At 39.2% G+C, this 14,132-nt stretch overlaps 1 protein-coding gene across 9 annotated transcripts in view; it reads right to left on the reverse strand.

The window, feature by feature from the left end:
- Window positions 1–702: 702 nt before the first annotated feature.
- The window catches only part of LOC105233013 (mucin-22), a 107,692-nt gene continuing 94,262 nt past the window's right edge, over window positions 703–14,132 (reverse strand). For 8 of the 9 annotated variants that reach the window (XM_029553299.2, XM_029553300.2, XM_029553298.2 and 5 more), the window contains exons 4-9: window positions 12,697–12,903; window positions 6,757–9,993; window positions 6,347–6,695; window positions 6,149–6,279; window positions 5,915–6,082; window positions 706–2,563 (exon numbers count right to left, since the gene is read on the reverse strand). In XM_029553299.2, the coding sequence (XP_029409159.2) occupies window positions 2,198–2,563; window positions 5,915–6,082; window positions 6,149–6,279; window positions 6,347–6,695; window positions 6,757–9,993; window positions 12,697–12,903 (4,458 nt within the window). In that variant the 3' untranslated portion in view covers window positions 706–2,197. Of the gene's footprint in view, window positions 2,564–5,914; window positions 6,083–6,148; window positions 6,280–6,346; window positions 6,696–6,756; window positions 9,994–12,696; window positions 12,904–14,132 lie in introns of all 9 variants that reach the window. The other variant, XM_049452075.1, reaches the window with a different exon arrangement.

Raw genomic sequence — 14,132 nt, forward strand, 5'->3', positions numbered from 1 at the left:
TTAAAGTGAACTTGAAAAAATGTTTGCTTACTTTTTTTCAGTTTGCTTACTTTTTTGAATTTGTATGTTTACAAAAAAAAAATGTTTCAGTGGCATCACTGGTCATTTCCATATTCGTAGCAATAGAATTTCTATGGCATAAGTAAAGTAATGGCCTCCGATTGTCACCCCTTGCCGCTGTAGCAGCTTCGCCTACAAACATGCGTAAATATCGAGCCCTAACTGCGAAAAAGACGTAAGCGCCAAAAAACAAATTATACAGGGGAAGATTTTTTTTTTAAATCTTTGGTTCAGGAAGAAGTAGTGCAGTGGAATTGAGTATGTATGCACTGCTACTTCTTAACTATACATTGTATTTATTTTTTTTCATATATTTCCAAGATAACGGGTATTAATGTCGCTTACGTCTTTTTTGCTGTCATGCTGGATAGCTACTAATTTATGTTTTGGCGGTTACGCCCAATGATATTAGTAAAAAAACTTTGTTCTGTTTTTAATTTTTCAATTTTTTTCGTGTACAAAAATTAACCTTAAATTCATTAGTGTCAATAAAAAATAAAATTAATATGAAAAATACTTTAGAGTACAGAATTAATTTTAATTCCAAACTTATATAAATAATAATAGTTTTTAAACTTTAATTGAATAGTTTTAAAAATAAGTGGCTTTCTAGAAAATACTAATTGTCTTCTTGATCAGTTTCAGGTAGAACATCTTTAATAATTTATCGTATTTCAAATTTAAAAATTCGCTGTGAAATCTTGTAGGTATTGTGTTTTTATCACATAGTGTTTTTCGATCTTTGTATTTTTTTGAAGAAATTTTTAATAAATTATCATATAAGCGTAGAGGTCCATTTTCTATTAAAGAATTATTTCGTCTTGATCTTACAATGGAGTTAAGATCGTATTCTTCAATTTTGGAATCGTCAAAATATCCGTACTTAAGTTTCATGATAGGATTATTTTTTTCTAACGAAGCAGAACGTAATTTTGGAAAAGAGATTTTAATTGAAGTGGGAAACATAGTTTGAGAAAATGTTTTCCAATTTTTGAAATCAGAATTATTCATTATTTCGGGATTAGTTCTTGCGTTTGAAATCATGGTATACCATTCACTAGGGGCCCAAATAGTTTTATCGCGAGTAAATGCCTCAATATCTTAACTTTTTTTAATTATTTAACCTCAACAAATAAAAGCCCAATTTATATGTATTTATACCATGTATGTATATTTGTTGTTATATTTTTATTATAATTATAATTACAAACCATGAGTTAAATTATATATTATTATATTAACTTAATTTTGCTTACGCATTAATTTATAAAAAATATATTGTTAATTTTTTTGTTGTTCGTACAAGACTAAATTAGACAATATTATTATGTTTCCTAAAAGTGATTTAACACTAATCGTGACTAATTTCAACTCGTTTTAACTCGAGTCGGCCGCTTACAATGCAGTGTTCATATAAACGAGTATAATGAAGTATAATATATATCGAAACGTTTTAAACACTATATACAGTGTGTTAAAGGTGACGATGTTTCACATTTAAAATTTTTTTGTTTTATTATTTTCAATAATTTTGTTTTAATTTTTGTTTCTAGCTTTTGCTTTTTTTGTTTTCATAATTTTTCTAAAAAGCAGTTACTTAAAAATTTTCAAAAGGCACGTGAAATTTATGTTTAGAAGCGAAATAGCATTAAAGCGGGGTAAATTTCGCCGCGCAGGAAGACTAATCATTAGGATTTCTTGGATTTTAACAGTTTAAATAAACTCGTTATATTTCGTTTTTATTAGAAATAGTTTAGGTATAACAACATCGTTTAATGAGTGCTGTTTTTTACAATAATAAATATATTTCCTATAATTTTCATACACAATTAGATTTCATACGTAACAGATTATTAATCTGCTAGTCTGTGATTTGAGTATTTTTCGTTTTATGCATATCATTTGTAATTTCTTCATTTATATGTGGGTATTAAATATAATCAGCTGGAATTTATAAATTTTAACTGCAGCTAAACGAGATATGTATTAAGTCAATTTCTTTTTCGTTTCTAACCTCACTTAAGAGTTTATATTTTTAAGCATAAACCATATAAGCTTTCTATAATGAATTCTCTGAAATTTCCGCTACTAATAATTGATTTACCTTTACCTCCTTCAACACTTCTGCTTGTATCACTTAAAAGTCTGGATCGTAGTCTCGCTGATAACGAGACGCTCGACTCGCATGATTGCTATTGCTACCGCTATTGTTGTTGTACGTGTACATTGGATGCGCATCCGCAAAGGCATCAGGATACTGATGATATGGGTGCTGATGCTGTGACATCGTATGTTGTTGTTGATGGTGTGGTTGCTGATGTTGTTGCTGCTGGTGGTGATGATGATGCTGATGATGATTATTATGATGGTGAGCACGTTGCAAAGAGTCACCCTTTTGTGAGTAATTAGTTTGAGAATCATACAAATAATCGCCGTGACGTGTGGAGCGCCAGCTGTCGTAGATATTAGAACCGTTGCTGCCGTGCAGGGAATTCGTGAAACGCTAGAGGGTGTTAAAAAGAGAAGTAGGGAGTATCAATTTATAACAGACGCGTTTGTAAGCATATCAAATATTCCTGAATTAGTTTGGAATTACAGCATTTTTACAGTATTCTTCTTGACCGAATTTATTTATATTCGAGTGGTATACGAGGTTTGACAATTAAGTAATGAGACTGATTGAAATTCGTACGCTAAAATTTAAAGAGTGTATGGTGATAGGGATTTTAGTCGTGCCCAGGTGTTCGATGGCACAAAGAGTTTAAGGCGGGGCGCGAAAGCGTGGAAGAAGAGGGGCGGAGTGGGACACCAGTTATTATGATTTATACCTTTTTTGATAGTCGTGGAATCGTCCACAAAGAATTCGTTCCACCGGAGAAAACTGTGAATTAAGTCTTCTACTGTTTTGAGCTACAAGTCACCGGGAGTGGACGGCGTCTTCCCGGCCCTCTTGCAGCAAGGTATGGACATTCTCCAACCACACTTGCTAGGGCTGATGAGAGACAGACTGGCGATGTCTTATATCCCCGAGCCGTGGAGAATTGCTAAAGTAATTTTCGTCCCCAAGATAGGAAGAAGAGACTATTCGTTAGCCAAGTCATTCCGCCCATAAGTCTGACCTCCTTCTTTCTAAAGGGGATGTAAAAGGTAATAGACAACCACATAAGATCGGAAGCGCTGAAGTTCGCACCCCTGTATGCCAGACCACACGCGTACAAAGCGGGAAGATCCACAAATACTGCTCTGTACCAACTCACGTCTGAACTGCAGGATTCGCTGGTCAATGGCGAGGTAGCGATTTGCGCCTTCCTAGACATTGAGGGTGTCTTTGATAATGCGTCTCACACCAGCGTAATCAAGGCACTCGAGAGAAGGAATGTAACCCTCCCGATATGCAGATGAATTGAAGCCCTTCTGCGCACTAGGGTAGCAGAAACAACAGTGGGAGAAAGTAAGATTCGTCTTGGCACCACGAGGGGCTGCCTGATAGTAGACGAACTACTCGAGCTACTTACAAGCAATGGAATCCGCTGCCAAGGATACGCGGACGACATCGTCATAATGCCGAGAGGCAGATTTGTGAACACTCTCTGTGAAATTGTTCAAAGGGGCCTAAACTTGGCGAAAGGATGGTGCAACACGATAGGGCTAAACATCAACCCAGCAAAGACCACCGTGATCCCATTCACTAAGCGGAGATCTCTTCCGGGCCTGAGATCCCTTACAATCGGAGGCACAGAGGTGGAAATGTCTAAGGAGGTCAAATTCCTTGGCCTCACCTTAGACTCACAGCTAAGATGGAGTAGGCATTTGGACCTAACGCTATCCAAGGCAACTAGAGCACTTATGATTTGTAGACGCCTGGCCGGCAGATCATGGGGATGCAAGCCAAGCATCATTAGATGGCTGTATACCATGATAGTAAGGCCTATCGTCACCTATGGAGCGGTTGCCTGGGCCACCAAAGCGGCGCAGTCCTCGGTGATAGGAAGACTGTCAAAGCTGCAAAGACTAGCATGTGTCTGTGCTTCGGGGGCAATGCGCACATGCCCCACGGTGGCACTAGAAGTCTTACTAGAGCTCACACCGCTTCATCAAGTGATCAAGCTAGCAGCAAAGCACACCATGCTGCTAATGTCAGCAGAAGGCTGTGGAAGAGGGAAGATCATGTCCTCTAAACAGATGGACGCCCTAGCGGAAAGAACACCGCTGGCCCTACTCCCACGAGATGGCACAACAAAGAAAATAAATCTCAAGAAGAACTTCATAGTAACTCTAGGCAGCAAGATGGAGTGGAATGATTCCACGCTGGAAAAGCTGCTGGAAGACAGTACCATTCAGTGGTACACTGATGGCTCAAAAACACCGGAAGGTATTGGGGCAGGTATTGCGGGATCGCGTACTGAGCTGTCCATACCTATGGGCTGCTTCCCAAACATCTTCCAGGCTGAAGTTTTTGCCATCAGTCAGTGCGCGGAAGTCAACCTCAGCCGCAACTATCGCAACCAGCGCATAGCTATTCTTAGTGATAGTCAAGCGGCACTAAAAGCGATCCTATCATACGAGACCAAATCGCTTTTAGTCGAGGAATGTATAGAAAGGCTAAACGGCCTGTCTTTGTGCAATCGGGTACACCTAATCTGGGTACCAGGGCACAAGGGAGTAGAAGGAAATGAGAACACACCTGATCCTGGATTGCACAGCAATCTGTGGGAGAAGGCTTAAGGCTCTGGATTCTGTCTATATCAGCAGGGATCACATCACCTCGCTTGAGCCCGGCAAACTGCTGGAACTGTTCAGGCTGCTGGGGCTCTGTGAGGTCATGTGATATAGGAGAGGACACAATAGACCCTAGGTTGCGGTGCATTACCTCAATTAACTATTCTAATTCTAATTCTAAGTCTACTACTGCCAAGTTCTCGAAAGATTGCGAAAACGAGTCAACAGGGTGCGCCCAGACATCGCTCGTAACTGGATCCTTCATCTCGAGAACGCGCCGTGCCACACCGCCCTCAGCGTGTCCCAGTATTTGGCCTCTAAAGGGATCGCCGTGTTGCAACAGCCGTCTTATTCGCCCGACATGTCACCCTGTGACTTTTTTTGTTTCCTAAAACAAAATCGGTGGTCAAAGGAACCCATTTTGAGTCGATTACGGACATCCAGGCGGCCGTGACGAGGGTACTCGCGGACATCTCAGTCGAAGCGTTCCAGAAATGTTACGAAGCACGGAAAACGCCCTGGAATCGCTGTATAGCTGCCCAAGGGGACTACTTTGAAGGGGATGGCAGAGTTGTAGAATAATTTTCAAATATACGGTTTTTATGGAATCAGTCTCACTACTTAATTGTCATACCTCGTAGGTGATATTTTAAAACTAACAGGTTTCGCAATCATTAATGAAGACGAATCATTAAATCATTAAAGAAGCCTGTTTCCATTGCATTGCATTTCAAATTAAGTACTTAAGGAATACGATACTACTGTCTACAATTAAGCAAATCCACTTTATTTGCGCTTGAACTTCTAATTATGCGAAAAGAAACTCAGGCAACTACATTCTTTAACAAATCGTCTTTGTTTCGATGAGCGGATGAGACTTTTGATGAAACTTTATAGATATTTAACCGAGTTTCATTCCTTGTGAGTTTCTCAAAACCATTTAACAAATTATGGGTTTTACAAGTTTTAACAATCCCTTTGTAATTGATTTATTTTATGAAGGTCGTTTCTGTATCAGAAATACAAACGTTAATTCTCCATTTACTGACGAGAGGCGAAAATATAAGAAAGATATCATGTTGGTCGGTTCAAAGTTTTCTTCGAGGAATTTCGGAGTATTGTTGGTTTAACTTACCTTTGGTTTAATCGGTTGCTTAGTGTCGTTCCAAGCATCATCTATGTTATAGAAATCATCGACGCCATAATTATCCGCACCACCCATGTGATTGATCTTCAACTCATTCAACATATCGTTGGTTAGTGGTATGGGTGTCTTTTTGGAGCGCTTTTGCCGGTTAAGTAGCTATGGAAGTAAAACATCATTAAACACCACAACCAAAAAAAGTATCACCTATTATAAAATACTCACCACAGTCACACCAAAAATTATAACGAAGATCAATGAGCCCACACCTATCACAATTATCACAATCGCCCATTGAGGTATCAGTTGATCTTCTTCGGCAAACTCAACCATAGGTGAGAGGGACTTGGGTATCACTGAAAAGAGAAATAAAATTAAATACTCATATATGGAAATGACGGTCTCAGTCTCATCATCACTCACCACTAAAGTCTGTGGCCGATGGATCTATAACATATTTTCCCATTAAGAATGTCTCCTTGATTAGTTTTTCCTCCTTCCCTTCGCGATATTGCGCATTATTGTTACCGCTCTCATCCTCATTGTCGGTTTCGTTTTCCGTAACGGGTTTGTGTGCCAAAATCATCTCTGGTGGCGGGTGAGTCAAAGCATCGTGGAAGAGTTTTTTGATCTCTAAAGTGTTTACATCTTCGGTGATGTTTGCAAGTTCTACATAGTAATCCACAAGCACGCTGCCCTGGCTAAAGCTGTCAATGCGTACTTTTTTGTACCAGCGAGACAATTGCGGCGCCTTCGAGTAGACCTCGTTAAGCTGCAAGTGAAATGCAAATTAAATACACATAATTCTGATCAATAATGTTCGGAAAACTTACCTCTGCCTCCACTTCATGCGCTAGATTCTTCCACTCGACTGTATTGTGATCTAGTAGTTCCGGCTTCCATGCAAGCCCATCTATAATCTTTATCGTTGCTGCGAGGTCACAATCGGACGTGCAGTGTCCGGGTTTTGTAGGTCGTGGAGTTGTGGTCGTTGTTGTTGTGGTTGTCGTCGTTGTAGTACTGGTGCTGCTGGACGAAAGTAGATCCTCAAAGTTAATACTCACCGTTCTGCTTTGTTCCAGCAATTTCTCGATAGATATGGGTGTTGTGGATGGTGTGGGCCAACCCGTGAACTCGGTAGTTGCACGTGTAGGCGGTCCTTTCTTTATGACCACTGCTGGTGAGTTGCCCACTTCGCTGGCATTATCGCCACCAGTTGTACGCGGTGTGGTCAAACGTTGCGCGCCTATTCGTTTGTGTACGCCTTTTGGAAAGACTACCTTGAAACCAGAAGCAGCAGTAGTGCTGTCGACCCCTTCAGGTGCTGCGGAGGAGCTTGCTTCAGTAGTTGAAGCAGCTTTCATTGCTGTCATAGAATCCTTGAAGGTTTTTACTTCGACTGTTTCTACGGGTTTCTCAGTGGTTGCGTTAGGTTTGTAGTCTTTCGGTAATAACTGTGAAATGTCGATGCTCTCGGGAACTGGTAAAATGTCCTTAGTACTTGTCTCATTGAGTTTATAACCCGGTGGTAGAAGTTTGGATATGTCGTTAGCCTTCAACGGTATAATACCACCGGCTAATTCATCAGTTTCATCGTAGGATTTAGAAGGTGATTTGTAACCAGGTGGTAAAAGCTTGCTGATATCGTCTAGTACGGCAACAGCAGATTTCTTAGTTGGTGCTGTGGTAGTGGAAGATAATTTGTAACCCGGTGGTAAGAACTTGGAGATATCATCCACAAGCGTTACAGCCGGTTTGGCTGTCGTGACTGCTTTCTCTTTATAGTCCTTCGGCAGTAACTTTTCTAGACTATCGTCGAACTTAATTTTACTGAAGAGATCTGTGATATCGGCTTTGGTAGTGGCTTCTGTTGTGGTTGGTGGCTTATATCCTTTAGGTAAAAGACCTGCAAGGGCGACGTCCTGTACAATTACAGCATTATTCTTAAATGAGCGACCAATTGTGGAGTTACGAGTTGGTTTTTTCCCTTCAGGTTCTACCACCTCTGGTGCAGCAGACGTTGTAGTAGTAATCTTACGATTCTTATACGATGGACGTGGTTTGAAACCTACTGGCAATAAGCCAGCCAACTCATCCATTTCACTCTCATCGAAATGATGCACCTTCACTTTTGAGGCGGCGGTAGTCTTTGGCTGGAACTTACGTATATTTGGTACGAATTTCGAACCTGAGGTAGTAGTGGTGGCCTTTGTCGACACATCCATTTCGGTAATAATGGGATATTTTCCAGAGAGTAGACCACTAGACAGTTCCGATTGCACACGATCTAATTTATCGATAATGCTTTCAGTTGAAGAGATCGCAACATTCGTGCTGGACTTCTCCGTTACATTCGCCATTAATTCCTCACCACTTTCTGAGACTTCGTCTGTTTCCATGTCTTTATGAGTTTTCTTCGACGCTGTCTTTTGTGCATGAATTTTGCGTTCCAGCTCGGAGAGGGTCTGCTTGGTTTCCTCTTGCTCAATAGCGGGGAAAGGTAGGAATCGTGCACCATTTATACTACGGCTTGTTTGTATGGAGGCGATTACAACATAACTCTCGGTTGTATTACTCATAGAATCATCATTGGTTGTAGAATTGTCGGCGCCCTTTTCGGCAACTTCAACTTCGGCTGCTTCCACTTTATCCATTTTAGCCGGTTGTACTTTATTTTCCATAAAGATGGCTTCTTCCTCACTGGAAACAGTTGTTGTACGTTGTGTAACCGGTGTGGGGTAGGCGGTTGAGCCATTCACCACGCTTTTGGTAGTCACTACTGATATGACCTCGCGATCGATAATGTCCTTATTATTTACTGGTTCTTGACTTACATCTTCCGTTTCCTCAAATTCTTCATCTTCTTCTTCGTACTCGTCTTCATCGTATTCAGCGCTACCTTCATAGTTTGCGTCTTCGTTATCTTCCGAGTGTTCAGATTCAGTCGTTTTATGATTTGCAGGCATAGCGGTAGTTGTGTCGTGATTTGCAGTCGTTAGTATCTCTAATGACTCTTCAACTTCCCGATTGCTTAAGATTGTCTGAGGCTGCTCTGTAGTGATCGCTGATACTTCTACTGTGGTAGGGATTGTAGTGGTGATTTCACTCGCTGAAGTAGTCGAAGACTGTTTTGGTTTAATTTCCTTTACAGTAGCCTCTGTGGATTCTTCTTCATCCGCATATTCATACTCGTACTCCGAGCTACGATGTGTGGTGACATCTATTGATTCGTAATTTGATTCATTACTCGTGTTTTCCTCATTCACTTGCTCAACGGTCGCTTCTGATTTGTCATCATCTAACGGCAGAGCTGTTGTCTCTTCGCCCTCAGCGCTTATTGTGGACTGTGTTGTATCTGCAGTTGTTATAACTGAGACCGTTGTCTCTTCGGCTTCATGCAGTTCCAACTTTTCCAGACTTGTTTCTTTTGTGGAGCTCATATCCGCTTGGCTACCACTTTCATCCTCGTAATATTCCTCGCTATCACTGGTGGGTGTAATGGCTGATGTCGTTTTCACAGAAGCTGTCGTGGATTGCTTGAAGAGAGCCTCTTTGACGGGCAACTTGACACGTCCGGCAGAGAACGGTCTCTGCACTTTCGCCACATTTACGGGTTCGTTAATCTCTCGGCTAATGAAAACTGGTCGTCTCGGTTGAAAACTGGTCGACTTATTGCCAGTAACCCGTCCAAATGTGGGACGTTGTGATGAGGTTTCAGGTGTATTATAAGGAGTCGGTTGTTGTTGTGCTTTTAGTGTATTCTGCGAACGACTTGCACCGAAGCGGTTGTATCGTTTCGTGCTAGACGCTGGCGATTCCGTGCTGGCTGAGGCAGCAGCCGAATTAGCGTTACTAGGTTGGAAACGATTGCGCGTGTTTTTGAAAGATGGTTGCGAGAATGCGGACTGGCTTGAATTTGGTGATAAATCGGTATTGTAGTTCGAGCCGCTAGAAGCTGCGGCGACTGGACGATTACGATTAGAACTGGGCACGAAGCCGCTACTGCCGAAAGGTCGTTGAAACGAGCCAGATAAGCTATTCGCTGATGGGCGATTGGCGGAGGATGTAGCCTGAAAAGTACGAAAGGTTAGTGAATTGTAAAAATTGAAGATTTCCGTGCAGAGGGTACTATGTCTATTTAAATATTAACTTGACTTAGGCAGCACATGTGAAACAGACGGACGGAGTGAGAGAGAGAGTGAAAGGGACAATTTCTGTTTACCTCTTAAAGGTTAATTGAAATTACCGATCTCGATGTCCCTAAATTTGGGAGAGAAATAGAAGGAATTGTTATTGGGATATTTATTGAACTATTACATTTAATATTGAATCAAGTAGTTAGGATAGAGCTACCGCCTAAACCTCAGAATATATACGCTGATTAATTTTTTTGAAACCCATTTTGAGTCATCATTTGGGCCTAAGAAAAGTTAAATCACAATTGGTTCCGAAATCACTAATTTCTTTCGAAAAACAGCGTCGCGTTAAAGTCTGTGAAAAAATATTTTCCGACCACCATAATGTTATGCAACGTATTATTACTGGCGATGAGTCTTGAACCTATGCTTACGACCCGGAAACAGACGATCAATCGACCGAAGCACGTCAAAGCAGGTCAAAAATCAAAGTTATGTTGACACTTTTTTCGATTAATTAGGTGTGTTGCACTCCGAATTTCTTCCAACTGGCCAAATTGTCACAAGAAATCCTATTTGAATGTTATGTGTAGTTTGCGCGAAGCTATTCGTAAAATAAGGTCAAAATTATGGGCAAAAAACTCTTGGTTTTTGCGCCATAATAATGCACCGTCGCATACTACATTAATTTTTCGTGAGTTTTTCGCCAAATATTCAACTAATACCGTGCTGCAACCACCGTATTTGCCTAATTTAGCACTGTGTGACATCTAGCTATTCATCAAGCTCAAACGACCTCTCCGGGGAAAACCTTTCTAGTCAATTTAAGTCAAAAGCATCAAGGTTTGAAAAAAAATTTTGGCAATAGTGTATTCGGGCCAATGGAAATTACTTTGAGAAGAACGACATAAATTTTGAAGAACAAATTAAGAAACAAAGCCTTAGTATTTTTTGCCCAAGTAGTAATTATAACATCAAAATGAAAATATTTCAGTATTTACTGAATAAATCTTTATAAATTTACATTTCACAACTGCCATTAATATTTTTAAATTTTTTTGTGATTGTCGTTGATTCGGTAATAAATGCGAAACTATTAGCGACGACATGATAAATTTCAACATCGGGATCGGGATTTTTAAAGCAGCATCACAACTCTGAGAATTTCGAAACAACAGCTTCAGTTTAAGCTTTCGAACACAATCTCCGTGCTTTTTATCCTATCGCCACAGTTGTATTGCTACAGGTTTAGCAGTAGGGTGCGGTATAAATATTAACCAATATTAGTTTATAAGTATGTATACATATACTCTCAGTATATATTGACTATTTTCTTTTGTACAATTTGCTGCAAGTCAACAATTCGTAATCCATGTGTAGCAGCAGTTCGCTTAGTGGCGCTACAAGTTAAATAAACTTGCACACATTCGTGTGCATTTACATATTTATGTAGCTCGTTTTAATATTATTGCCGGCGTTATGCAATTCTGCGAGCGTGACATTTTTGTTGACTGATTCCCTTAAGCGCGCTGTGTCTTGTCATATCGCTACACAGTATATGTATATGTATATTTATATATTATATATGTATAAATGTACTATATACGTATGTAGTCACCTTTAGTGCCTGACTACCTCTTCGCTCGATCTGTTTGCTGTTAAAGTATTGAAATACTTTAATTTCTGCTGAGTAAGCGTAACACCTCTCTCTCCACTAATTTTTTATGTTTCTTGCCTTTGACGCACCGCGGCAACAAAATCGGGCTTGGCCTTAATTTATTAAAATGTTACAATGAGTTGCTCTACAATTCGCGATTTTCAGGTACAAACATTTATGGCAAAACACTCATTTTGCAAGTTATTGTTGTTGCTGTTGTAAGTTTAATTACTGAAAGTTTCTAAAGTTCGATAAGCAGCATTTGTTGCCGCATATCTGTATCCCAATCGACAAAAGGAACTAACGCGAAGTTTCAACAAGGCGCTCTTATAATGACTCCTGATACGTTTTACAGATGTTACACTTTTACCACAGATTGTTCTTTCCTCAGTCGCTTTTATTTGTAATTTCTATTACCCTCGAAGCCTTTAGACGCTTTATTTTAAGAAAGGTCCCGTCAAACTTGAATCAAACTGCTATTTTCTAGTACAGATCGTTCCATGGACCCCCGAAAGGGTCATTTAGATGGGTTCCTCTAGGAATTATTCTATAGATTGAAAATTATACAAGTATGTGTTCATTGAAAAAGAAAATTTTGCTTCCACCAACGGAAAAAAATCCTGAAATGTCGAAATATCACTAACATTTTTTATTAAAACTAATATTGTAAAGTAATGAAGGGAGAAAAAGACCTTAGTTTACTTAATTAAAAAAACGGCTTGGTTTAGTTCTATGAATATAGTTCTATGAACTATGTTGATTGTTAAAGCTTTTGTAATGTAGACCATATTCAGCTTAACAATCACTCATTTATCGACTCCCGATGTTCTCAATTACCAATGAATATAGCATTTCATTCTTACTTAACCTAACTTAATTCGGGTTGAGCCGCTATACTTAACCTTAACTTTCTTAAGTCAGGTAACTAAGATATTATTTTATATTTTATTGTTCAGCCTGGTATTCGGATTTTCACTCACCGGCTCATTGAAATGTGCCAAAAATTGTGACTGCTGATGTGGTACATTCGCGCGTACGGAACTTTGTTGTGATGGCACAAAACCTCCACCGATCGGACGTATTGCCTTGGAACGAGAAAACCCACTAGCTGCGGTGCTGAGGCCCGTTGAAGCGGGCGAACCAAAGGGGCGCGGTGAAATGTCGTAGTAATCGGGATTGCGGGTTTGCTGTTTGGAAAAATAATAGAAATTTAATAGAAATTAGTACGACGCAATATTAAGTCTTATATATAGTAAGTACAAGTGTTTAAATTGAATACTTGTTACAACTACAATCATATAAATTTCTTTAAAAACAAGAAAAAACGTTAACTTGGTTGCACCGAAGCTATAATACAATTCACAAATACAAACGATTCTTCACAAGAACTGTGATCGGTCAGTTTGTAAGGTAATCTGATGCTATGGTGACTCGATCTGAAAAATTCTTCGGAGATTGCACCGTTCCTTTGGACAATAGCTCATACATAAAATCACTTGGTTCAGATCTTTCAGTTTGTATGACAGCTATGTACATATATACAATAGGGTTCCGATATCGACAAAAGAGCTGCTTTTGAGCGAGAAAGGGATGAGTATGAAATTTGAAATCGATATCTCAAAAATAGTTCGCATATATACAGACAGACAGACAGACAAACGGACATGGCTAAATGCACTAAGCTCATGTAGATCATTTATATACATACTCGTATATAAACTTTATTGGATATCAGTCGTTTTCTTTTGCGAAACAACACAAACTTAATATACTGTTCATGGTATAAAAAATATAATATAACATATACTTATATGCAGCCTAACAATTTTTTAGTAGGTTAATGCATATTTTTGATATATCTTTTCACTTATTTTAACATAAATATACCTACATCACACCAGCACAACAAAACGAACTCGATGTTCTGCTCTGTTTGCCAGTATTAGCAGCAGCAAAATGATGCATGTTGCACGTAATGACAACAAACGAGGTGCAGCGAGCATACCCATTTTTCGATATTCGCGTTATTTCTCCATATTTGGACTCGTATGAGCTCGTATGTTGCTTTCGATTCAAATTTGTTTACAAAATATGTATAGTATGTACATACTTCGTTACTATGCGAGAACATGCTCTGTAGGAAAATTTTTAATTAGTGAAGTATTTATTTTTTATATGCATATTTCATATGACTTCAATTGATTTTAATCGAAAAATATTAAAAAATATATATAAATGCATATAAGAAATGTCCTAATGTAGATGCATTATCAGCACTGTAGCTCATAAATATATGAAAAAGTCTATATTTTTGTGAAAAACTCGACATGTGGCATCTGCACACTTATTCTCGCTTGTATCTTTGCCTGATTGAATGCGTTTTGTGGCATTTGTAGTCACACTTTAAGTAATTTAG

Source organism: Bactrocera dorsalis, chromosome 3, assembly GCF_023373825.1.
Source record: "Bactrocera dorsalis isolate Fly_Bdor chromosome 3, ASM2337382v1, whole genome shotgun sequence".
NCBI classification, from domain to species: Eukaryota; Metazoa; Arthropoda; class Insecta; order Diptera; family Tephritidae; genus Bactrocera; species Bactrocera dorsalis.